Genomic DNA, 25,870 nt, shown 5'->3' on the forward strand with positions numbered 1-25,870 from the left:
TGGCAACATTGCCTTGAATGGAAGGTCAACTACGAAGATGATTAGACGAGATAACTGACAAGGGAGCCTAGCCAAGGCAGATTAGGCGGCCACCGTCGGGGAAGCCTGCCTACATTCGAAAAGGTAACCTACAAATTATTTAAACAAGGACTCACCCCTCCGGTAAGCAACGAACTTATTATGAGTAAACTCCTATGTAGCTTTTCCACAGGATCTTAACCTGATCACTGTCTGACTTAGCCATCGGAGGCGGTTGCCTGGCATCCTAGCCGGCCCATGTCTGACATTTCTTGTAGGACTCATCGTCTCTGGTCTCGGGAGGGCACTCACTTATTAGTGCGGTTTAGTTGGAACCATGATCAGAACTGAGACACATCATCGTGCATTCAAACTTCCATCCATACCTTCCCTTTCCCTGGGCCTGTAAGCCGCAAAATCACTATCTTGTGTGAGCTTCAGCTAGAGTGCGACTTTTTGGCGATGTTCGTTGTTTTGCTCTCTGGCAGAACCTGAGAAACAACAAACTTCACCGAAATTTCAGCCGATATTTGCTTGTAATATTGTTGTAGGTGATGTGAATGGTAAAACTTCAAGTTTGCATAGATGGGTTTTGAAGTCCGATGACTGAGTGGAAGGAGAAGAGAGGGAGTAAGTCAATCAAGGACTGGGAATCATGAAAAAAGCATCTACTATGCACGCTGCCCATCGTCTAGAGAAGGCTCAGTAGTCGCAGTCGGTACCATATTATCTCTCGATGGCTACGGTGATGACGATGGCGACGAAACAACAACGCTACCAATTTGCAAAGTGCAAATTCACCTCCGATAAACGCCTGCAAGGGCTGAGGAGGTGGCGGCTGCGGGAACAGAACTCAGGTTCTACGTAGTTGTTGGAATTTTCGCCGGTTCGATTTTCCGGTAATTTTTATGAATATCGATTTCGGTCAGTTTTTTAATTCGATAGTATCCGAACCGGCCGAAATTCGGCGATTTGTTTTACACTGGCTTCAACCGAGTTTGAGGCCCCTGGAGAAAGCGTCCACCGTTTCTCAAATTTTTTTTTTTGGTAGACGTCCACCGTTTCTCTTGTTGCCTATTTCCCATCTCTATTGCCGGTATTTAATTTGAGATTTTTCAACCGAGTTTGAGCCCCCAGGAGACACGATGGAGAGCGTCCACCGTTTCTCTTATCGCCTATTTCCCATCTCTATTGCCGATAAGTGCTTCAGAAGCTCAAAATGCTACCAGTGTCTGATACACCCGTCTCTGTCTTTCCATGGAAATCGCGAAAGGTTCTTAAAATTGCGAACTTCAGAGATGACTAGAGTCATTACTCGTGATTTCATCACCAGAAGATCCTACAATTCATCTTCTTCGACTTTACGGGCGGCATTAGGATGGTTTCGGGGCTTCGGAGGGAAGGAGGCCAACCTACCTGAGATAGTAAAAGCTGGAGATCCCATTCTTCATGAGCCCGCGTCAGATGTCAGCGTCGATGAAATTGGGTCGGAGAAGATCCAGAAACTGATTGACAGTATGATCAAGGTCATGAGGAAGGCACCTGGGGTTGGTCTTGCTGCTCCTCAGATTGGAGTACCTCTGAAGGTCCCTTTGAATTACATTTAGATAACTTCTGTTACGTGCATTTTCATTTTTTCGGTCTATGATTGCTTACATTCTAGTATATTATACCACTGTTAAAAACTTAATGTAAAGATGGGTTCAAGATCATATAGTTCAGAAATGTCGATGCAATGGAGGTTTAGGAGTAATTTCTTTCTAAAGAGAAGTGAGAGAGGCAAGGGAGAGTATTCAAGGATTTTCATCGTCTACAATCCCCACCCCCTGCAACTCCCTGTAATTCCAATCTAGATTTCGACTTAATTATCCAAGGGTCAGAATTATAACCCAATTAGGAACTGAATCTAATAAGTCCCTAAAATTAAGCCTCAAGAAAACAGGAGAGACAAAATTGGGAGAAAATTTGGGAATTTATTAGATTCAATTCTTAGTTGGATTTTAATTGTGACGGTTGGATAATTAACATGTTGCAATCATTGAAATTATAGGGAAGTGTAGCGGGTGGGAACTGCAGACGATATGAACCCGAGTATTCGAATATTTTCAGTGATCTATTTTATATTCTTTTCCTTTTTTTATTTTTTTATAATATTCTTTCCCTCAACCCTAATTTCTTAATTAGAGTTTCACTTAGACTCAACTAAGTAAGAGAAAGCAATATTCAAGTCCTACTTAGACTCAACCAGATAGAGTAGTTATCTAGGAATATGTAACTGCTTTGCTACCACCTTGGGCGCAAGGTGTAATGGGTATATATATATATATATATACACACTATATTGTATCTATTCTTAAAGTGGGTAAAAAGGGGAAAGCTTTTCTGGTGATTTCGACGCTGATGCCCCACAATTTTTATTGGGCATCACTGAAATACAGTGGGGCCATGTGGCAATTAACTTGAGATAGAAGTTTGTTTAACCAAATTGAACTTATAAATCTAAGTCCAGTGCTTGGTGTATTGATATTTTCCAGAAAGCGAAGTATGCATGTCATTTATTTCAAGACTAGGCTGGATCCAACCAGCTGTACCACTTTTTGGTCTTTTAAGTATCCTCCTGATTGCATGGCTCACTGTGATGCAAATTAGGTTGAGTTTTTTTTTCCTTTCTTGAAATCAACGTAGGATTGATAGATTTGGGTGTTAGGCCTTTGTTTCATAGGTTTATGTTAGCATGAGCTTATATGATGGGCTTAGAAGTTAAGCATCTAGGGTATGTACGAGAATAGTTAATTCTATAAATTCTATAAGGGTAGGATAGTCATTTCTTATGTTTTATTTTGGATTTTAGTGTCTGAGTCAATTAGAAGTTCGTTAAGAGTTCTGGTCCAAATAGAGCTCTTTTCATTTGTTGTCAAGGGTTATATTCCCATTAGCTATCCAGATTTTTTCTTTTGGTTACAATTCACAAATAGCTTATCACACTCGTTGGAAGCTACTCCTCTAGGATTATCAATAATGTCTTCAGATCGAAGTCCCCTTTGTGAGTCTTATGCTTCTTCACAATTTATTTTTAATTTGGTAGGTATTGAAGAAACACTAAGGCCTAAGGTGGAATAAAGCCTGGTTCCTTACTGTGGCTGAAGGACAGCCTTCTACAACTCCATCTCCCATCCAATTCAAGCTTCTACAAGACTCCCATCTATGTATTTGGTAGTCTACACTCCATTCCCTTCTCCTATTATTTTATTTTGTTTAGTTTTTGGACTTATCAAGATACCCAAATTTTAAGGTCAAATCTTTGTGGATCTAACAACTAGATCTGCCCCAAACTTTAGGTACATCTTCAACTCTATCGAGCTTATATCCTAGTTTGATCCCATTCTAGCAAATCACTTTTAAGAAATATTTATGTCAGTGAATCTCATACCCCTTCATACCCTGAAAACAAGGAACTCCATATATCTTCGAATTAAACCATCCACACCCTACCAAATTTGAAGGATCTTATCCCTATAATTGCCTATGTCTTCTATGTTCCAATCCATCCTGATACCTTTAGTAGTTGCTTCTGAAGAAATTTATCCCATATCTCCCATGTGACTGGCTAAGTATCAATGAATCCTTTTGAAACCTAACCCTTTCCCTTGAGACCAAACCTTTCCATCCATTTGAGTGGGCTTTCTGTTTTGGTTAACTATTCCTCATTTATTTGAGGCTACACCAAAGTGCTAAATATGCTGCCTGCCAGGTCATCTGGGAAAACCATCAAATGTTTTAAGATGTTTTTACCTCTGAACTGAATTATTGTCATAAGATCTGCATTATATTCATTCAACAGGTCAGGATTAGACTTGGACATCCGTTGCTGGATGATCAATGTTTGTATGTATTTTGATACTATCACTGATGTAGAATTGTGGGACATTAGAACCAGCCAGCTAGGACCAATTCTAACCAGTATTGGAGGCCTGCCCGCACCAGCCAGCTGGTCCTACTTGAAGGTTCCCTTGCTCATAATTTTTGACTGGTGAACTTGGACGGCTGTAATAGGGCAAAAGATGAAGAAAGGAAGCCAAAACACTGTTCACGTTAGGCATGAAAAGTATTCCAACCACTTATTTGGCATGTTGGAAATATATATGGAGGATTTGTGAGGCCCAAGATCAGATTACGTGAAGACTTTATTCTAGGAAGAATTAGAAGTCTAGTTTAGTTTTTATTTTTAGTTATTTATGCATGTGGCTGAATTGTAAACCTGCTAATTTCTAATTTTAGCGAGTTTCTATTTTCCATAAGATTTTCTTGTCACTAGTTACTAGGTTATTTTTTTCTTTCAGTCTATTAAGTTTCTGTTCATTGTAAAGCTCTAGCCAAGCTATAATTAGGCCCTTATATTGCAATAGAAAGTTAGACTTTAGAGAAATCAAATTTGCAGGCCATGTTGCCATTGCTTATGGAGATGTTCAACAGCTCAGATAAGGTTGAGATAGCCCATCCCCCTACCCCCTTCTTTTCTATATTTGTATCTTCTTCTCCCTATCTTTCTTTGCTGCTGTTATATTGTGTCTGCAACAATTTGTTAAGGTCTCAAACTGAAGAATAGATCCATCCTCAGTTGATTCCAGAGGCTGCTAATGCCGTTGCCCATAATTGAAGGCTGTTGCTGTTCCTGTGATTTAGTCTTGTTGCTCCAGATTGTGAAAATCATAACTCAACAACCCTGGTTGGAATTGATTGAGATTTGGAGTTCTTTCTAGTGTTGTTGCACCTACACTCAATCCCAATCCAAGCCCTTTCACTTGGCTGAATTGCTACACACTCATTCATTCTAATAATGGACTTTACAAGATTTAACCTGGGTTTCTCTGCTGGAGTTATTTGGAGCTTGAACAACACAATGAGACTGTTAATTCGGGTTTACAGTCTTAAATTAGTGACTCTTTTTAGTTTCGTTGTTGAGAAGTTGTGGCTGTCTGGTTGGTTTTTTCTGATTTTTCAGCCAACCCAAAATGGACTTAGCGAATGGAGTTTTGCTTTGTGATTTCTGAGAGGAGATTGCTGATTGTTTATGTCAAGTCTTCACATTCCCAGCCTTCAATTGCAAGGACCAAGAAGAACCTATAAAACTTGATCAGAAAAAAGAAACAATTCAAATAAGGGTAACATACGGTTAGGGTTTCAAATTTGAGGAAAATTGTGGAACTAGGTTCTCTAAAGGGAATAAGGGATTGGGTCTAGGTTCTAGAGTCAAAGGGCTGGTGGGCTATGCTCGACCCTAACTTTGGACAAGGCTGATGGTTGGGAGGAGAAATCTGAATATTCTTCCTTCCTGATGAAAATTGGCAAAGGTCAGATTCTAGGTTTTGATGGGAGGACATGGGCGCAACTTGGATCAAGTATGCACACCGTAGAGGGATGATCTCCTTCATGTTTGGGACATCTTCTAATGGTTAGAGTGGCTGGACAGTAAGATTGCAGGCTTTAGGGTTTTCGGAATTGATTAGAGTTTATGGTGTAGGTTCCATGACATACAAGAAGTGGAAATTAAAGGCCAAACCAAGTCCTAGGCCCGCTGCTGAAGTAGTACCATGGGCTCTAGTAGCCATACTTAGTCTATTCTTTCTTTTTATTTATTATTTTTATTAAGTTTACTCTTTTTTGCTTAAGACTTAAGATTGGTGTTATTTATTTAGTCCTATTGAGCCTGATGCATGTTATATAGTTAGTCGTTATTGAAGTTGATGCATATTATTTAATTAATTCTTGTTAATAGTTGTGCTCTTTTGAGACAAAGCACATTACTTTTGCCCCCAATCAATTTCATCCCAATACCAAAGCGAGAATAATCCAAGGACCCCTACCTTAGTTGATGTAGGATCAGCACCTATGATGATTAAGAACAGTAAAGAGAACCAAAGACTAGGCAACGGTGCTGGGATATTTCAAAATAATCACAAGCATACCCTCAGAACAGACAAACAAAACACAATTAAAAGTATACTAAGAATTCCCTTAAGCCCACATCACAACAAGATGACAACATGGAGAAGAAAAGACAAAAATGCTGTTCACGTGAACAGTGTCATAGCCATATTGCTTTGATGAGGATTGCTTCTAGAAGATCTTGTCATGGTCCAAGACTAGACTACATGGAGGCCGCGTAACTAGCTATGTTGGTCCTGATGGATATCCAAAATGGAGTCCACAAATGATGCACTTGTTCCATCTCCATACCCATATGCAGTCATGCTATTGGAGTTAGTAGATGAACCACTATATGCTCCAGCATATCCATAAGCCCTATACGGTATGACCCCTTGGAATTTTCAAAATTTCACCAAAATTTTCGAGATTTCTGCGAAATTTCTGAAATTTGGGTGAAACTTTGCAATTTCGAATTTCAATCTTCATTCCGTTTCAGTGTCCACCGAAACTACCAAAATTTGGCAGAATTTTGGCAGAATTTTGCGAAATCTTGTATTATGGCTGAGACAGCCTGATGTGAGACCCGATTTTAGGGTTTGGGTTTCTTGTAAAGATTCCCTAAAATTAAGTGTTTGCCTAGTTTCTTTGATAAAGTTTCGAGCAAAAGAGGAAGGATCTAATAGGAAGCCTCAATGAAAGGGCATGGTCTGATTTGAATGTCTTTCAAGAATTATGATGGGCGTGATTTGGTAAAGACTAACTAAAAGATGGTTATGCGATTTGTGGGAGATTGGCAGGGAAAGCTTGGGGTTTTAACAAATCCCTATGGGATAGACTTGGATATCTAAAATGTTCCTGAGGTTGGTAGGAAAGAAGGATAATTAATTTGGGTCAATATGGGTTGGATCTTGGAAAGAAAACTAGAATTTTTCTGTATCTTCTTTGCTCTTCCTTTTCTTTTATTTTCTTCCTTCTTTCTTTCTTTTCTGTTTTTCTGTCTTCTGTTTTTTCTTGTTTTGCTGCAATGAAGAAGAGACATAGAGAGAGAGAGGGCCAAGAGGTTTAGAGATGGGGGGGGGGGGTTACCGTAGGGTAGGGGGAGGGGGTTGGGGCATTGTGGGGCCCTAGGGGTGTTGCTGCCATGATGCTGCAGCAGGGGAAGGGGGTCGGGATGTCTGCTTAGAACAGGGGAGGATGGGGGAAGCTTGCAGTGGTAGGGGAGAAGGGGAAGGGGCTGGGGATGCTTCACTCAATTGGAGAATCGTTAATACTTGCTGGAATTTTTGAAAAGAGTGCTAGATAGAGTTGCTGATCTTTGAAGAAAGAAAGCTTGACTGAAAATCTGCTGTAGCCCCCTCAAACAGGAACCACAGTCCTCAACTCAATATTATTTTATCAAATAAGCAGACTTAAGTTTTATGAAGAAAGATTAGGCTATTTAATTTCTATAGCTTACCAAAGGACTCTAATCCTAAATGGCTTTCCTTTATAGATTAGATTCCCTTCATAGATAATCTCAACCGTCCAAATGAATAATAAAAGATTTAACATGGTCTCCTTGAAAATAGATTCCCCTGAGACTTTAAATAGTAAGGAACTATTCTTGTAATTGAAGACTGTTAATATTTTTATCTTAAAAGAAGTCCCAAGACTCAAGAATAACTCAAGCTGGACCCCCTGACTGACTAAAACTTTTATGAAAATAAAAAGAAAAATTCTGGAAAATAAAATCCAGCAATTATTTTGGTCTGGTTTTGACCCAAATGCCCTCTTTAGGGTTCAGCCAGTCCCAGATGGGCCCACATTAGGGTTTCAGCGAGGGGGTCAACCCTGTTTACATCACCGCCTGGTTAAGAGAGCCAATATCCCTTTCCCTTTTCTCCTGTTCAAATCCCTCCCACCTTATTTTACCTTATAAATTGCCTCCCCTACCCTGCAACTGAGGTTTGAGCCAGACTTCTCTTCAACCATTGGAGAACTCGTTGTTGATCTGCGGGGACATTCATCCATGTTACAGGCTTAGTTTCTTTTTTCTCGGTTCCTGCTGAGTTGAACCTGGTCTTCTCTGCTGGGTGCATTTGGCTGCTAAAATTTCAAGGATTACATCAACTCTCCTGGAGGTTCATTTGTCCCAAGTTTGAGCTAGGTCTGGTCTCAGATTATCAAGCTACTCGCCAGTTCTGTGCCATCTGGCCTTGCTGTTTCAAGGCCTACTATTGCTACAACTTGGAGAGAACTATATCGCTGCAACCAGTGACTAGAAACAGCTAAGACTTGGAGGAGTCTTATCTACTACCAAGGTCTACCATTGGTACAAGTCTGACACCATTATGCTTGTTGGTTTGTCTGTCACTTGTTATGTTTTAATTCTCTAACCAGCTTCTGTTCCACATCCAACCATCTGAATGAGCCCAAAGTTGGAGGGTAACCCATCATGGCTAGACCTAGGTTCAGCCAGAATTTTTGGCCCATCTACTGGTGGAATATTGGTGAACAGTCATATTTTCGATTTCTGGTTTTAAACCCAGTCTGACTGAAGATTGGGATTGGTTTGCTGTTTTAGACTTTCATATTTGTAGGGATTAGTTTACTCGTAAATTAACCTTACATCAGATTCTTTTGTGGATCCCTCTTGTTTTTGTCTAATCCCTGTCTACTGTGGGCTTTTTTTATTATTATTATTTTTCTTTCTTTCCCAAGATGAGGAGTTCCTCTTTTCCTGCATTTCATTCATCGCATGAAACACTGATAATGCTGGAAGACATTTCTAAAAGCTATAATACTATGCTGTAAATGAAAAGCAATATTAGTTCAATTAGAGCTTCATATACACTATTCCAATAACAATATTCCTAAATTACGTATACAGTTCACCTTGACAAAAGGTTTGCTGTTTCTGATTCTGCAGATAATTGTTTTGGAAGACACTAAAGAATATATTAGTTATGCTCCTAAGGAAGAAACCAGGGAACAAGAACGATGCCCATTTGATCTTCTGGTAATCTCATCTATTTGTCAGAAAAATATGTAAATGTTTGTTCTTTCCTTCTCAACAGAATATAATTCTTAAAATTGTTCATTCTTATTATCTGTTAGTTCTTCTGAGGTAGGTGATACTGAATCCAAAAATTAAAAGGAAGAGCAACAAAACTGCATTATTCTTTGAAGGCTGTCTGAGGTATGAAGCAGAACTTAACTAGTTAACTTGAAGATAATGTTGTCTTCATTACAATAGCATAAAGTACAATTTCTTTTTTGGGTTTATTCATTCTGCATCATTATTTAGCTAGGAAAAAGTTGCTTGTGCGATGTAGACTTAACTGTATGGGGTCCTAACTGCCAAGATCTCAATCAGTAATAACTCCAGGAACAGTCTCTAGGTGTGTTTGGGATACATTCAGTCAGGGTCTGCTGGGTGGTCTCGATCGGGTTTATGCTTAGCATTGTAAGTTGGTTAGGCTGGTTGAACTCAGATGGAAAGTTTGAGGAGGTCCAAGACTAAATATATCTGAGTGATGGGTTGGGGTGACTTTTACGACTCAGAATGAGGTGAAACTCGAATCGAGAGTAGGGTTAATCTGGGGGTAATGCTCTCAGAGTTTGGGCAAATTTAAGTGGCTGCTTAAAAAGTTATGCAGTTCCTTGAGAATTAGGTCAAGAAACTAGGGTTTTGGGCATGAACAGCAACAACTGAGGTTACGGTTTTCTGTTGTGGCTGAAAGTGGGATGGTGGATTGAAGGTGAGGTTTTTGTGAGAAGGCTGTGTTCAAAGTTGGGTTTATTCTGGTGATGTGAACTAGGATCTAGGGTTGATTGATTGGAATAATGCCCTAGATCTAAGCTTACCTCCAGGATCCTCTTCCTGAGAACCAGCAGTATTCTAGGGCTGGAATACCCTTTGGTGGAGGGTTTTATGACAAATTCTAGTGATGCAAGGGTTAGGGTAGGTTCGGCCAGGCTTAAGGGTCTATGGTTTTATGTTTTCAATCCTTAAACCTTGCTGTACTTCAGATCCATGGTTGACAAGGCGGCAAAAGGGATTGGGGCTCAGCCTAGGCGATTAGGCGACAAAGCGGCGCCGGCAATAAGGCGACCAAAGCTATTAGGTCAAATTTTGTCAATACAACTACTTTCTATAATAAGCTAAACAAATAATCAATAGTCACATTCATTTTAAATAAATAAAAATAAATAAATAAATAAATAAATAAAATAATTAAAAAAAAAGAACACAAACATAAGTTCATCTCATCAAACCATAGATGTCAAAGCGTCCGCCTAGGCCTTTACTGATTCATTGGTTCTTGATGATGAGTGTGGGCTCATGCTTCACATTTTGTTGCCAACGGGCATGGGGGTGAGCGGGCGGGGGTCCGGGGAGGCTACCCTGGCAGGGGTGTGGGAGCTGCAGCCTCGGTGCGAAAAATAGGTCCTATATCACTTTGGGCCTTGGAGTTGTTCTTTTGCAGTTTGGACGTCAATTAAGCGGTTCTTCAACCGCCTAGGTGGACGCTTTGACCATGGTGGGAGATCTCGAGATATCTCGTTTTTTTTGAGTAGGCGAAATGAGATGGAGGTCGAGAGCAAAGAGTTGGGATATCTCGCTCGAGATCTCGCCATATCTCACTATATCTCGCCATATCTCGCCTTGAATCTCGTTGGAACTCTCAATTTTTGCCTTTTTTGTGGATTTCGGCTGGATTTTCACTTGCAATTACTCTTAGCACATCTACAACATCGAAGGAAGATCAGTCATTCTCTACTTGTCTTATGAAGTCATGATTTAATGACTTATATAGAACTTCTAATGGTTTTATAATTTATAATTTTATTATTCTATTCTTGACAATTGAGATTGTGATACTCTTATGGATGGAATTTTGATAACATTTAGGTTACTTGATGCATTTGATACATTTGCTTTTCATTTATATGCCTTAAAGGTTCTATATTACATGTTGTATAACTTTGCATTCCCTAATCATACAACATTGCGGTTTCACACTTTGGGTAGACTTAGGGGTTGTTTTCTGACAAATCCAAGGCCACCAATATATTCAAAAGGCCTTACATAAGCTAAATACCAAGTTTCAACCTAATTGAGACCCTAAAACTCACCGAGATGGGCCACCGAGTTGACGCCAAAAAATTGTATATCTCAACCGAGATCTCGGTTTTTCAAGGTGGCGAGATCTTGCTTGAGAGCGAGATCTTCTACCATGGCCTTGACAACCATGTTTAGATCTGTAATTTGCAGTTAGGGTTTGCGAATTTGAAGTTTGAAGAATCCTAGGGTTAGGGTTTTCTATTATGAAGCTAAGTTGCAGAATTTTAGGGTGTAAGATGTGGGAAGGGACTGGAAGTTGGGATTGAAGGTAGGGACTAGGGTTAGGTTGAGAATTCATAAGGGTAAGGGTTCAGGTCTAGGGGATAGTCTTCTAGTTGTACTGCCAAGCTGCTGCAACCAAAGGTTTTAAATTCTGGAATTTCCAGATGCTGCTGCAAGCTTGTAAGTCAGAAAAAAGAAGAAAATCTAAAGGGAAAGGGCTGGATTAGGAGACTACGGCTATGGGAGGGTAAGGGATTATGAAACAGGGATGGGGGAGGATTTCTAAGGCTGTCGCAGAGGTTGGGAAGGGCTGGGTGTTGTCCACGATAGAAGGGGAGGGGCTGGAATTGCAGAAACTAGGGTTAGAGGGTAGGGGAGGCTTGCGGGTGGGTGAGAAGGGGGAATGGGGTGGGATGGAGGGAAGGGGAGGGACTGGAATTGGAGAAGGATGCTGGAATTTAGAAAATTTTGCAGAAATCACTCTAAGTAGCCACAAGCCCCCTCCAGGGAACCCACAACCTCTCTAGCTTGCCTCCAACACTCAATCAATATTTTATTCATAAATCAACTTGCTGATTACAAGGTTTGAAGGCTTATTTATAGCCTATTAAAAGAAATTAAACTAGGACTCTAACTTGCAATGCTAATCAAACTAAAACCCCTAATTGACTAGGACTTTAACTCACATAAGGAACCTTCATAAATTACTCCATAGAAATCCAATTTGTATTCTAAGAATAGCTATGGATTCCTTTTAAGAAGTAGGACAACTCTAGGGGACTGCTTAACAAACTAGGTGTTGCGTCCAAAACTGAATGTCTTTAGTAAACCGACAAGATCTATTTTTTAACCTGTGAAGCAAGCAAAAATTGTGAGAACAAGCTGACCAGTGTGTGTCAATGGGCTGCCTCCAACCATCAAGTCAATAATAAGGACATATCACTAGCCCTAGTAGATGGGCGCAAAAGCTCTAAGTAGTAGATCTTAGAGCTTGGGGAAAGAAACGAGTGACTAAATGTACCTTACGTGAGGTGAGTGTAGGGTTTTTATGAGTTAAACCTGCTCGTTCTTGATTGTTGGATTACCCTGTCATATTGCTTGCGTTTCTCTCTGGACCTCCTAATCGTGATGGTTAGTCTCCTATTCAAACTCTACTATCCAATGGCGAAAACTTCGGATGTGGTAGACTGGTTGTTGTGCTGGCATCACATCTATAGTTGGCTATAGTCATGGATTCCTTCCTTTTTTGTTGAGTGATGTGATTGGTTGGGATGACTTGATCTCCTTTGTGTTTCTCAATGGCTCATGTGTATACACTACTCCAATCTCAATAGTTGGGTACATTCCCGACCACCAAACTTCTTACTCGACAGTTTGCTTAGTTGAACCTCGGCTCATGCCGACTTTATACGGCTAGTTTAGTTTTGGGGCCGAGTCAGTTTGTATGGATGGTCAAGATGACCATACATTAGCCCCCTAGTGTGCCAATCTACCTTTCAATGATTAGTTGGTGGAGTCTGTCATGAGCACCCCGAGCATACTTCTTAGCTCCTTAACTTGAGTTAGTTAGGAAGAAACAAAGAGGGATATTTATAGTATGTTGGTGGGAGCTTACTTGGAAAATCCAAGAGTCACTATTAATGTGATGTGACCATTGGTTCCTCGAGCAGTGTTGCACTTGTACGGTTTTGCGATGTGGGCTGACAGATTCAGATGTCATAATGTTTGCTCGGTTAAGCGAAACGTTGCATCGATCTGGCCTGTTCATCTCGATCGTTGATTCAAATTTAGTTCTAGTTATAAAAGTGATTATCTCCTTCTCGTTTCCTTTTACTTGGTCATTCTCAACACTTGGAACCTTTGCAGCTTTTGTGTTCGTGCAATTTCCGTTCGTCCCTCCAATCTATGAATCCAACTCTCAATCTTCTTAGTTCTTCCTTCTCCTTTGCCACCAGTAAGTCATCTATCTTCATCTCCCCTCTTCCTTGGATTCCTTTTCATTTCTGTCTACATTATTGACTTTTGATTTGCTCTATGGGTCGTTCAAAGGACAAGCGGTCTAGGGTTGAGGATGACTATATGGTGAAGGGGATAGTGACCAAATAGGTGGGGCTAGCATAGCTTATGGGGGTTTAACCCCCATGCATGAATAGTCTGGCCCTTCATTTAATCCTTCCTAGACTCTTACTACTTCTTAAAAGGGTGGTGCTGACTTTGGCTAACTTAGACCAAAAGTTTACTTCCCAATTCAAGAGTGAAACCTCCGCTCAGGTGCCTATCACCCTTGAACCTGCTATTGTTTCCAAGGCCCCCCGTCGGGAACCTCTCACCACCAAACACCCATAATACCACTATGGCTACCTCTGGAGTGGGTACCAACCTACATTTAGAGTCTGATTAGCAACATTTTAGGCATGTAGGATTCTCGATGAGTACGTCCTTTGTCTGCTAGCTTCTCATAAACAAGTGGACAGGCTCCGCTTGGCGAATTCACCTTGTACAATGACGTCCTACTCGACGGTCTCGCCTTCCCATGCATAGGTTTCTTCAGTCCGTTCTCTGCCATTGGGACATTTACTTGGGAATGCTCCTCCTGAACAGTTAAAGGATCTTGATCGAGTAGGTGGTTTCTGCTACAATCTCAGTATCACACTTTGCCCCACCCGTTATCTTTTCTTTTCTTTCTTTCTTTATTTATTTTTTACGACGTTTGTTCTTTAAACAAGTCCTCCCAACCTGGTTATGTATGCTTCTTTAAGCGTTCCCAAAGATCCATTGAGTGGTCGGGGAACTTCATTGCCCCGAAGATGCTCCTTTGAATAATAAAGGGTGGAGGTTCTAGTTTTTTTCTTTTTGTGGTCCTCCTTCCTACCCAGTATTCTCAACAGCATGGAGAGATCGGAAGGCAAAAGAATTTGTTGCTCTAAACCTTTGCCAACCACCCACCACTGTCGAATTGGATGTTGTCTAGAGAATAAGGGAGAGTACTTGAGACATGGAGACATGGAGCTGCACAGGCTTGCCATGGATTATACTAGTATCCTTCGTCTTCTGGGTGAGCCCTCACTCCCGAACACTTTTCTTTTTGTTTTTGTTTAAAACCCTAACTTGCGTTGTTTAGGATTTCCTTTTGTAGTGCCTCTCAAAATTAATTTAGCAGACCTCTCTGCTGCCGCCATTGGCAGTTAGAGGCTAGGACTATCAAGAAGAAGGCTCCCGATGATGTGAACAAGGTTGACACCCCCAATTGGGCCCAAAAATCCAGGCCCAATTAGTGCACCAAAGGCTGGCTGAACCCTTATAGGGGTATTTTCGTGATTTTAACATTGTTTGGGTGTCCTACGTCTGGGTTCTATTGAGTCCAGTGTGTTGTTTGGACCCTAGATCTTTTTTTATTTTATTTTTCAGTTTATTATTTTGCAAGTTATTTGAGAGTCCTTGTGCAGGTGAGATTCCCAATTAGGTTGGGATCTTACAACTTGAGTCCACTTCATGAATTAATTTGCTATTATTTTGGGGATGTCTGGGACATACTAATGGAAATAAGCTTTTCTTCTGATGCGTTCCCTACCTTAACATAGGTTGGTGCTTCACTTTGTGCTACATGGTTTACTACTGTTATGAATACTACTTTTGCTACTGCCCCATTTGGGTTGATGCTGGTGGTTCGTAATTTTCTACTGTAATGACTAGAAGTTCTTGTACTTGGTTTCATCATGTAACACAGTTCCTCAATACCGACTTTGAGATGCTGGTAATTGGTTATCATCATATTTGTCCACGTGTAATGCTACATGCGAGGGGCTGGGGGAGATTGGAGACTTATTCTATATCTACTGAGGACTTGTTGAAGAATATTATTGGTGAAGATCTTTGTCTTCCTAAGATAGTATTCTACAACAACACCTAATTAACTAGTTGGTCTATAGTAACCTATACGGTTATATTACCTTTACCTACCTACTTGGTCTGTAGTAACCTATACTACTTTTATCCACCTACTTGGTCTACATAACTTATACTACCTCTTTTTACCTACTTGGTCTGTAGTAACCTATACTACCTTTACCTACCTACTTGGTTTGTAGTAACTCATACTATCTTACCTACTGGGTCAATAGTAACATGTACTGCCTTTTACCTACCTACTTGGTCCATAGTAACCAATATTGCTTTTTCATACCTTTGCCTACTACTTTGCCTTCATGCAAGAGGTTATGTGGATATTGGAGCTACAATTTTTATCTGTTAGTGTGGAGATTCCTCTCTACTACTGACATTATTTGGTAGTGCCTTTGATGCTACTGTACTTATGGATCACCAATTGTTCTCATTTATTGAATGGTTCGTTCGACATGAAGAATTAAAGAATTTTTTTGATGTTGATTATCTCCTGGGTGAAGTTTCTCAGTGTTTATCGGCGTCTTCTATTGCTACTTGTGTTCAAGATGATGGAGCTTTAATATATGTTCTTGTTATTCTCCAAGGTGGAGTGTTGAGATTTGTGTAAGTTATGAAGCAGCAACCTAGTCCACAAGTTTCTACTTTACAAAGTTTCTGTTTTGGAAAGCAAGTTTGGTGCACAAGTTTTCGAGAATCAAAGTTTCCTTTTGTAGTTAGTTTTTATTTTTAAAGTGTTGCTAATTTTCATACTCTCTATTTTAGTTGTTTTCTATATTGATTACTTAAAATTTTTCTTATTGCTGGTTGACAGGTAAATGTAATTTTCTTTTTTTTTTTCAACTCAGTTTAGGTTACTTTCTCAAACTAAGACTTGATTTTACATTCCCCTCTTCTTCTCTTTGTCTTTGGTCCTCTTCGATTCTTCTTCTTCATTCTAAATTTCCTTTCAATCCCTAGGCTGATCATAGGTGCTGAAATTCTGACAAGTTATAAAGGGGATCCTAGTCTATAAGTGATTTCCTAGTTAAGTCAAGTTAGGTTTCCTTGTTAGAGTGCAAGTCTTTTCCCTCCACTTGTAAAGCTATAAATAGCCCACCCTACTTCATTGTAAGACAAGTTGAATTTGATGAATAAAATTATGAATTTTGGAGGCAAGTAAGGTCGTGGTCTTCTTGGGAGGGCCACGGCACATTTGAGTGTTCTTCAAGTTCGGTCGTTCTTCTTCAATTTCAGCAATCAATCTTCAACAGCCCAGCAGTCTTCAAGTGTCATTCCCAATCAAGTAAGTACAATCCCAACCCTTTCCCTACCCTTAGCCACCCTTTCAAACCCTAAAACCATGATATGTCCCAAATATTAGGAACACTATTCCCCTGACCCTAGTGACCTTCCTTCCCAGTTTCAGCCCAATTGAACTGACCCAAACCCTAGTCTAACCCTAACCTAGTTCCACTGAAACTCTCATAACTCTCAAACCCCTCAACCAGACCCTATACCCTTTTAGGATTAACATTTCCACCCCTTCTCCTACAGTTGATCCTAGCCCGAATCAATTCCAAGAATCCCAAACCGTTGAGGACTCTTCAGACATATCCTAATGCATCTAGGACTGACCTAAGCTTATTAGACTTGACCTGAAATTATAAAATAGCTAAAAACAGCCCCTTCCCAAGCCCAATTGAAACCCTACAGCAGCAATATTTAAGCCCTAACTTATGTATTCAGCTCTGGAATTCCAAAAGAGCAGCAGCCGAACCTTGGTATCACTCCTCTCAAGCTCGAAACTCCCTTTTACCTAAACCTAAACTCATTCTTAGATCTGATACTGAAGTGCTGCATGATCTCATCGAACTGGTCCCTTAAGATTTATCCACCACCCAAACCCCTGTTGGCAAGAGTTGTTGTTCTTGGGTATGTTCACTCGGTCAATTGCACGCAGAACTCACATGATGTTATGACCCATTACACTTATATACATCCCGTACCACATGTACTCTTGTAATGAGTGAAGGAGAGAATCATAATAATCCCACCTGTTGTTGTCACAGTATCCATCACAATCATGTATTTCAGTTATAGATATAGTTCACTATTGCAATCATATTCACATGTCCCAAACCCAATGCAAGATTGATAAACAATAATGATGCATGATGCGTATAAATAGATTAAAGCATTCAAAAACAAAACAAATCCCACTCACCTATATGTGGAATGAAGCGTCCAGTACAATCCCACAACCTCTGCTCTCTGAACCTAATAAGATGCTACCAAGAAATCAAAAGATCCAAGAAATCAAAAGAACTCTGAGGTTATAATTTCAAACCCTAAAAGCATAAAATTTAGTCTCTATACTTGTAACCAACTTCACAATTTTGGTTCACAGATTCTACCGATTCTGCATGCTGAAGCCGTAAAATATGGATAAATAGATCCTACACTCAAATTGGTCTAAATTTGATTTCAATTAAACTAGACTTCTAATTATAGCATCCCCAAAAAGATCAGAGTCAAAATCAACTCTAGGGTTGGGTTTCAGGTCTCCTAAACTACAATGTCCAGATACATATAAATTTTGTATCTAGTAAAAAGACCACTCTAAACCTATACCTTATGATTTTTAATATTTTTGCCTGATTTATTGCGGAATATAGGTTTACTTGAAAGCCTACTCTAAAAATTTGAGGTTAAAATTTCTTTATTAAACGTCAATATGATTTTTACAAAATTCGGGTTCAAAAAGAATATTCAATCCCTTAGTCTAAATTCTAGTATTATATTACCATATCAAAGGAGATTAGAGTGCTCTTAAATTTGGATACATTTAAATTTTGTATCTAGTAAAAAGACAACTCTAAAACTATACCTTATGATTTTTAATATTTTTGCCTGATTTATTACGGAATATAGGTTTACTTGAAAGCCTACCCTAAAAATATGAGGTTAAAATTTCATTATTAAACGTCAATATGATTTTTTACAAATTCGGGTTCAAAAAGAATATTTAATACCTTAGTCTAAATTCTAGTATTATATTACCGTATCAAAGGAGATCCACAAAAAAGTTTCAAGGAAATAATCAAAGTGGATTTGGAGATATAGACATTCTCCCATGATTCAACAGAATCAATCCACAGCTGATAAAAGGTCAAACCCTAGCTTATCAATAATATTAGAAGTTGGGTTTTTGTCAATTCCAAGAGTCAATGGGATTGTTAAACTAAACAATTATATGCACCAAATCATTTCGATGGTCATATGGGATTGACCAAGGCGATGCTAGGCAATAGAGGGCAACGAAAACCATTGGCCTAGTTAACAAGGCAATGCGAGGCACCAAACCCTTTCGCAATTGGCCAACTCGATGGACCTAATGTTGGTACATGAGTTATGGAATTCCCTATATAGCCTGATTGTAGTACACAAGGTTAAGGTTCTGCTAGGATCCACCAAAACTGAACTTAATAGGATAAGGCCCAATATCTTTTCTCTTAAGCCTTCAAAGTTTATTATATTAGAGAAAGGGGTTTTTTAAATACAATGTCCCAACTCCCAACTCCTTTAGTCAACAATCCAATTTCTGTATATCGTTGCTTCCTAGAGGCTAATGGAGCAAAATGGCAAACACATTTCTCGAGGTTGAGTTCTACACCGATCCCTTCACATTTGAATAGTTGCTCTTTATGCTATAGTAAGAAGGATACTTGATAACATCTTGAGGAGGGTCTTCCACTCTTTTTCCTTTGTTGCCACTTCTGCAGCCTTCTCTTTGGCTGAAGGAGGTGTGCTCGAAGGGCAGCAGCAGCAGTGTAGTTCCAGGTGCTGTCGTGTCATTGAGATCTGCAGGGTGGCGGGGACTTCGACTATACCAGGAGTCACTCCAAAGGCTGATTTTTCAACAGTTTCTGCAGCTGGTGTAATGGATTCTGATTCTCTACAGTTCTAATGAATCTCTGTGCATCTCCTCCAAGTGTCTCTTTCCTTCTTGGCAGGTTGATGACTAATCCCTCAACAAATGACAGGGTGGAAGCTGAGGTTTCGAAAGAAAAGGAACTTAGCCAACATTGACCACTCAGAAGGCACCGCCCAGTCACCCCCTATCCTACCACTTCAACACCTTTTGATCTTTGAGAAGATCATTACGAGCCCTCTTCATCAATCTTTTTAGACTTTCATTGAAGGGCTATGAGGGTTTTCTGCTTGTGTTCTACTTTGACATGTGGCTTTAGGAGTTTGGTTTGTAGGCCCTAATGAATATTGATTTGAATTTCAGATGATTTTGAAGTTTTTATGAAGTAGGAGGGGGTAGTTGAGGGAATTTACGAACCGAAGATCAAAAGGGCTGGGGAGGAATTTCTGGGGTGAAACTTGAGTTGGGGGGGATAACCTTAAAGGGGAGTGCTTTCTAAAAATGAGGTCCAATTCTGAACAATGGTGGCCCATGAAAAAAAATCTGCAGTTGCAGGTTTCTATGTTATGAAAGATCAATGGGGGGGGGGTGGTTCTGGGGCTGTCTTTATGACAGGATGCAGGGGCAACGAGTACAGCTCGATGGAATGTCTTTTTGAAAAAAGATATCAAAACAAGGGGAAGGGGGTGGAGATAACCTATAACTGCACAACCTTGTTGGGCTACTGCATTTTATTGGATGGGTTGATTTGACAAGCTAATTCCACAACCTAAATAGATTTTTGGACTTTGAGCACTATGCTATCTTTCACCTAGGACTTGATCCACCTAGGATACCCGGTCTCAACTTCAAACACCACTCCAAAACCAGTTTTAAGCTTTAACCACTAGGACCTTACTCCCTATTAGGAACAATTCAGGCACACAACTGAGTTGATAATCTAAAAATTTGTCTCCATCGTCCACAAGTTGGGTATAAAGCATGTGGTTTAATAGCCTTACAATTGTGGAATCTGATAGATAATTGACCTGGGAAGATATTGAAACTGCTTAACAATTTCCATGTCTGGAGAATTAAAAAGACATACTATTAACTGCATAAAAGAATTTAAAACCTAAATAGCTAAATCCAAGCATGCTCCTATAATCTAGATAGCATTTTAATAGGACTTTAGACATAACCCTACTCTATCTCTTGCGTGAGAGTGGATCCTAATACAATCTAATATAAATAAAACCTTTTAACTATTGAATGAATTAGTTAATAGACTATTCCAACCCTGAGTTAGTCTAGAGCTAAATTTTGTTGAAACTAAACTGATTAGACCATGGTTCTAGTTGAAACAATGAATAACCTGTAAAAGCTTAGCATAGGGCCTATTTAGGCCACAATTTCTTGGCCTTTTTCTTTTGAGCCTTTTTGTGGATGTGACCGAGTCTCCATCAATTGGTTTTTATTCGTTTTTAGGTCAAGTCAATTGAACCAGTGGTTCACGTCCGGTTCAATTTAAGTCGAGGGTAGATGTCTTTTTCTTATTTTAATTAGCTATTAGGATTTATTTTCCTAATTTAATTCCTAGGGTCCAAGTTCCTTTTAGCTTAAGTCCTAAGTCCAATAGGGGTACTTATGTCACAGTTTGAGTTGGTACTCAACTCCTGGTCCAAGGGGGACTTCAGCTGTAAAACTATATACATTACCCCTTTGATTGGGAAGTATACAGACTAAATATTTAGTTGTTTTTTAGCTTATGCTGCTGCTGTTATGAGTGTTTTTCTAATCTAGCTCAGTAGTGTAGCCTTGGTAAGGAACTTTTAGAATGGGTTATTTAGGGAATGAAACCTTGATCTTGCTGTGGCACAGGATTCAGCCTTCGAATATGCATTCCAGCTCCTCCACAATCAACTGAGGCTCCTCTGTCAAGGTAAGCTTGAAGCCTACATCCAATATTCTCTTGTCACTTTTTATTTTATTTTATTTTATTTTATTCTATTTTTAATAATCCTAAAACCCTAAAATAAGAGACTCCATGTTTTCCAATTTAGCCATCCAAATCCAACCGAACTTAAAGGATCATATCCTACATCGTTACATAATTCCGTCCAAGTTCAGCCTGTTCTGACATCCCTAACTGCACAATCTATAAAATCTTGCTAGAAACCCTAATTTTTGACAAAAAATCAAGTATTTCATTACTTCATAACCCACCAAGAACATTTAAAAACATTCCAATGGAGATTTGCATGGGACACATTACCAGTGAGAGAAAAAATTCGAAGCATCCATCCGTAGGCGAATGTGGTGTTCTCATGAGCTCATGTGTGAGCGAGGTAATGATGCAGTTGTAGACTAGTCATAAAGGACCTGCCTGTATTTAGTAGCATTTCATACATACTCCGGCTCATAGTGTACCTGCGTGATGCCACCCAAAAATCTAAGAGGACTCCGATTGACTTACGCACTGGCATCCATGCGAGACCACTTTCCAGTTTATTCGTACTTTGCCAGCATGGTACAAATTCCGATTGAAATATCTGCATTTTTCAAAACCGAAATGAAAAAGTTTGTTTTGTTACAATGTTTCAGTTGAAACAGACTGGAATTTTGACCAAAGGTTTCGACCAGTTTCAGTCTCTTGTGGTTTCTACCTCATCCTTTTGTGGTTCACAACTGGCTATTTGTGAGCCACCATACAACTCCCACCCAATCCAATATTCACCCTGTTTTGACACCCCTAGGGTACCAAGCAGATTGCTTTAGGGCGGCAGAGCGGAATCAACTGAAAACTACTTCAACTGCATGTGGGGGACGCCCACTTTTGAGGGGTTTTGAAATCTCGGTTTCACCCTTACCCATAATCTCGGTTCACCTTTTACACTAAACGTGAATCGATTTCATGATCTAGAGTTTTTACAACCAACGGGTATATTCTCGGATTCATGAATCCGAGTTTGAAATCTCTGTTCATGTACCACGGCCCTAAATTATCCCTCTATCTTGAGATGCAGAAAATAAATTGATCTATTTGATTGATGGAGAAGAGGAAAGGGAAGATAGGAAACGAATAATAGGACTGGACCTGATCCTCTGCCTGAACTAGGACAGAAAATAATTAAAATAAGAAAAGAAATTGAAAACACAACTCTAATAAAATGGAATTCTCTAGTGGACTAGGTTTGAGATTCATAGCAAGACGAGAATTCCTAGAGAAACAAACTATTCCTTCTGTTGCATTGCTACGGAGCCTAGATCCTGCATGAAATAGTGTTTCTTATAGTTTACAACAACATAGCCTTGTCCCAACTAAATGGGGTTGGTTGCATGGATCCTTTTAGTACATAGTGGGGAAAACTGTATAGATATATTATCCAAACTTAAAGGTTTGCAACCTGGAATGCTTTTTACTAGACATTTAGAAGAGTCATTTTAGTGATAGATAGACTGGACGCCTGTGACTGGAAAGGTTATTTTTTGTTATAGGTAAGTGACAATGAAGAAGACTGTGTATATTTTATTGGACCACTTTTACCCCCGCCTTGAAATATTACTGTCAATTTATGAAAGGTAAATAAAGTTCCATTACCATGATCAGGTTCATCTATGGTGATGACAATTAGACAAGCCCATGGATTAAGGCAAAACAATGCAATTATGGTTGTGTAACATGCGTTTGTTGAACAATTATTGGTTTCCTCAAAATATGACGAATATGAAAAAACAATGATGAATAAATCCTGATGATGTAACGAGCCCCCAGACAGTCTCAAAATAGTCTAAAGACGTCCCAAGCCCATGTGTAAGTTGGAACCAGACCAGGGGCAAATTGGTCATCTTCCACCCCTGGTTCAAGTCTTATTTAGTTGGGTCAAGTCCAGCAAAAATTCTGGAGTTTAATTCTGTTTACTTTATTTTATTTTATTTAAAGTCCTAGTTTGGTAAGTAATTCAGTTGTTTTCTTGTTAGTTGTTGGGTTGTTAATTGGTTAGGATAGGGTTCCTTAGCTTAAGTGTCTTTATTTTGTGGTTTTAAGTTGGTTTTATGTTGAAGTTAGTAGTTGTAGTCCTATTTTAGTAAGTATTTGTTGACTTAAGGGTCAAGTTTCGGATCCCTATTAGTTAGGGAGTCCTTGTTGAAGTCAATTTGGGTTCTAAGGCTATAAGTAGCCTAGTCGTTTGATGTAGTAGTCAGTGTTGATTAAAGAATAAAATTGATTTGAGAAATTGACTTGTGAGAAGTCGTGGGAGCCTTTGGGTGACCTGCGGCTGAATATTGTGCTCTTGTTTCTTCAATTCAAGACCTACATCTTCTTCTCCAAGCTTTCAACTACAAGTCCCAACAAACTCTCTCAGTTACAAGTACAGAAGTCCCCTGACCCCTTCCCATCTCCCTCAACCATCGCAAACATCCTCCCAGCCCTTCCCTGCAGTTACTGCCCAAGCTCTAGCCACCTTAGCCTTCCCCATCTCCTTCTTCCCTGTGTCACAGCATATCCCCTCCCCTGTTTACCTTTCTTCACTCTCTCTTGGCATCGCCCTAAGCTCTAGAACCTATTCCTATAAGTAATTGCCCAATCAACCCTAGTTACACTAATCTGGAAACTTTCTGCAACTCATATTCTTCATTAGAATATTCTGCTGAGTTTTTAAAACACTAGATTAATCAATTTCAGACCTGAAACTCAAGTCCACCCATCTTTTGAGCCTTAGAACTACCCAAAACTCTTTGGTTCAGCCGTTCCCCTTTGCTGGACTTTCCTGGGCTAACTCTTAAGTCTAGGGAATTTACCTAACACCCCTAACCCTAGACTCAGGTTACATTACCTGATGGTACTTGGTGTTATTCGGGAGGATCTTTGGGTAATGCCAAAATCTTAGTCATATTTTTTTGGAAGCATATCCATTTGGTTGAAATTTGTATCTGTTGTATGTTAGTTCTGTTCTTATCCAGGACCCGTCAAATGCTCTTACCTATATTACTGTGAAGTCCTTGGACCTTGACAATTGAAGTAGTAAACATGTATGTATGCATGTATGTCAATCATATTAGGTGATTTTGTCTGATTGATAATTTGCAGTGTTGATGGATACCGAGCAGTTGTCGAACGATACCTCAATGTTGAGGTTGCAGGATTGGATCGTCATGGTCAGCCCATCAAAGTAGATGCATCAGGTTGGCAGGCTCGCATATTACAGCATGAGTGTGATCACTTGGATGGGACGATATATGTTGACAAGATGGTCCCAAGAACATTTCGGATAGTTGAGAATTTGGACTTGCCTCTTCCTACAGGGTGCCCCAAGCTTGGAGTTCAGTAGCATATATGTAGAAATTTTCTTGTCTCCTCATTGCCTGTTCCTCACCCATGAAGAAAAATATTTGTATTAATCCCTGTAGTTTCAACTCAGTGATTCTTTTTGTAAAAATTTCATTGGTGCAACACGAATTTTGAGAAGGCATGTTTTGAAATTGCAGGGTAAGTTTTACTGATTTCATATTATCTCCAACTTTCGTTACGGGTTGAAGAGATATATATGCAATATTTATAATGCTACCTGGCAGCTTCAACTTTTTTACATGAAGTTTCTTGTCTTCAATATTGCATTGATCCCTCAACTTACAAATCTCAAAGTTTCCAGTGTTTGTATGTTCCAAGTTTGGGAAACCGGCTCGTTCTTTTGTTATTTAAAAATGATCAGTGACAGATGTTGTTAGACACGCTTTGCAGAAAGAATAGAAACACTTAACAGTTCTCTGTATAATACCCGTCTCAGGTGTTCATGCAAAGAACCAAGAGCCAGGAGAAGGTCGTAAGCTCAAATCTGGTGTCTCCTCCACAGTAACTCTCTGATGACGGTGATGTTTTTTCTCACTACATTTGATGAAACCTGTGTTACTCATTTCTTTAATGCTTGCTATGGATTTGGTTGCAGGAAAATTAGATTTAGGATTCTGACCAAACCCTTGTGTATCATGACAGCGAGAAGCACCATTCGTCCTCCATCCCTTTTCCCATAAGCAAATCTTTGCCTTGGAAGAATTGATTTCATTGTAAAATTTTCTTTTCGTTTACCTTATGATCAAAATCCCATTTCAAATGGCAGTCCGAATAGCAGTAAGTACGGCGCTGCTTCACCATCCTCAGGAATCCCTTTTCTGGAGTAAGGGAAATCCAATATGAATGTTGTACCTGTCTTTTGTTTCAGGATTTAGTATCTGTTTTCGTTTTCTTTCGAACTCACCTGCAGATATCTAATATTATATGTTTAATGTTGAAAAGATCTGATGCAATTAAGCTTCGTTTAAAATATCAGTTTCCAAACAAATTTTCTAGTTACTCCCGTTTTGCAATTTCTCTGCCTTGATGCTCAGAAGCTTCAAGTCTATTTTTAAAACTTTGGATTCGATATTCCATGTTCCATGAATCACGATCCTAAATTTATGGGTTTCCGTCACTCAGTAAAGTAGAATGTTGGATTTGTCTCTGGACTTAGTAGTTGCTTACTCTCCTAATTTTCTAACGTCGATATTGATTGAACGTTGAAGATTTTATGTTTCCCCTACTTAGTTATTCACGTATTTAGTATGCTTCAAGGTGATCTTTAAGGTTGTTCTTCAATCAAGGTGAAAAACACCTATGAAATCTGCTGCTTCCTACTGTCCGTTTATCATCCAAAAGAACCTTCAAAATTTCTGTTTCTGATTTTTTTTTTTTTTTTTTTTTTTTTGGGTACACATGTAGGGTAAGAAAGGAAATGTCTTGAAAATCGACTTTTTGTTATATTGTG

The 25,870-nt window shown here is 39.4% G+C and overlaps 1 protein-coding gene across 1 annotated transcript; it reads left to right on the forward strand.

Annotated features, from left to right (window-relative positions):
• The first annotated feature begins 946 nt into the window (after nucleotides 1-946).
• Nucleotides 947-24,819, forward strand: PDF1A (peptide deformylase 1A). The gene is made up of 4 exons (XM_089166104.1): nucleotides 947-1,604; nucleotides 8,855-8,944; nucleotides 9,057-9,124; nucleotides 24,160-24,819. Exons 1-4 carry the CDS (start codon nucleotides 1,164-1,166, stop codon nucleotides 24,398-24,400), a joined length of 840 nt encoding a protein of 279 aa, XP_089022230.1. The 5' UTR covers nucleotides 947-1,163; the 3' UTR covers nucleotides 24,401-24,819.
• The last annotated feature ends 1,051 nt before the right edge of the window (nucleotides 24,820-25,870 follow it).

Source organism: Hakea prostrata, chromosome 8, assembly GCF_041222555.1.
Source record: "Hakea prostrata isolate BN-2017 chromosome 8, UWA_Hpros_2, whole genome shotgun sequence".
Classification (NCBI taxonomy): domain Eukaryota; kingdom Viridiplantae; phylum Streptophyta; class Magnoliopsida; order Proteales; family Proteaceae; genus Hakea; species Hakea prostrata.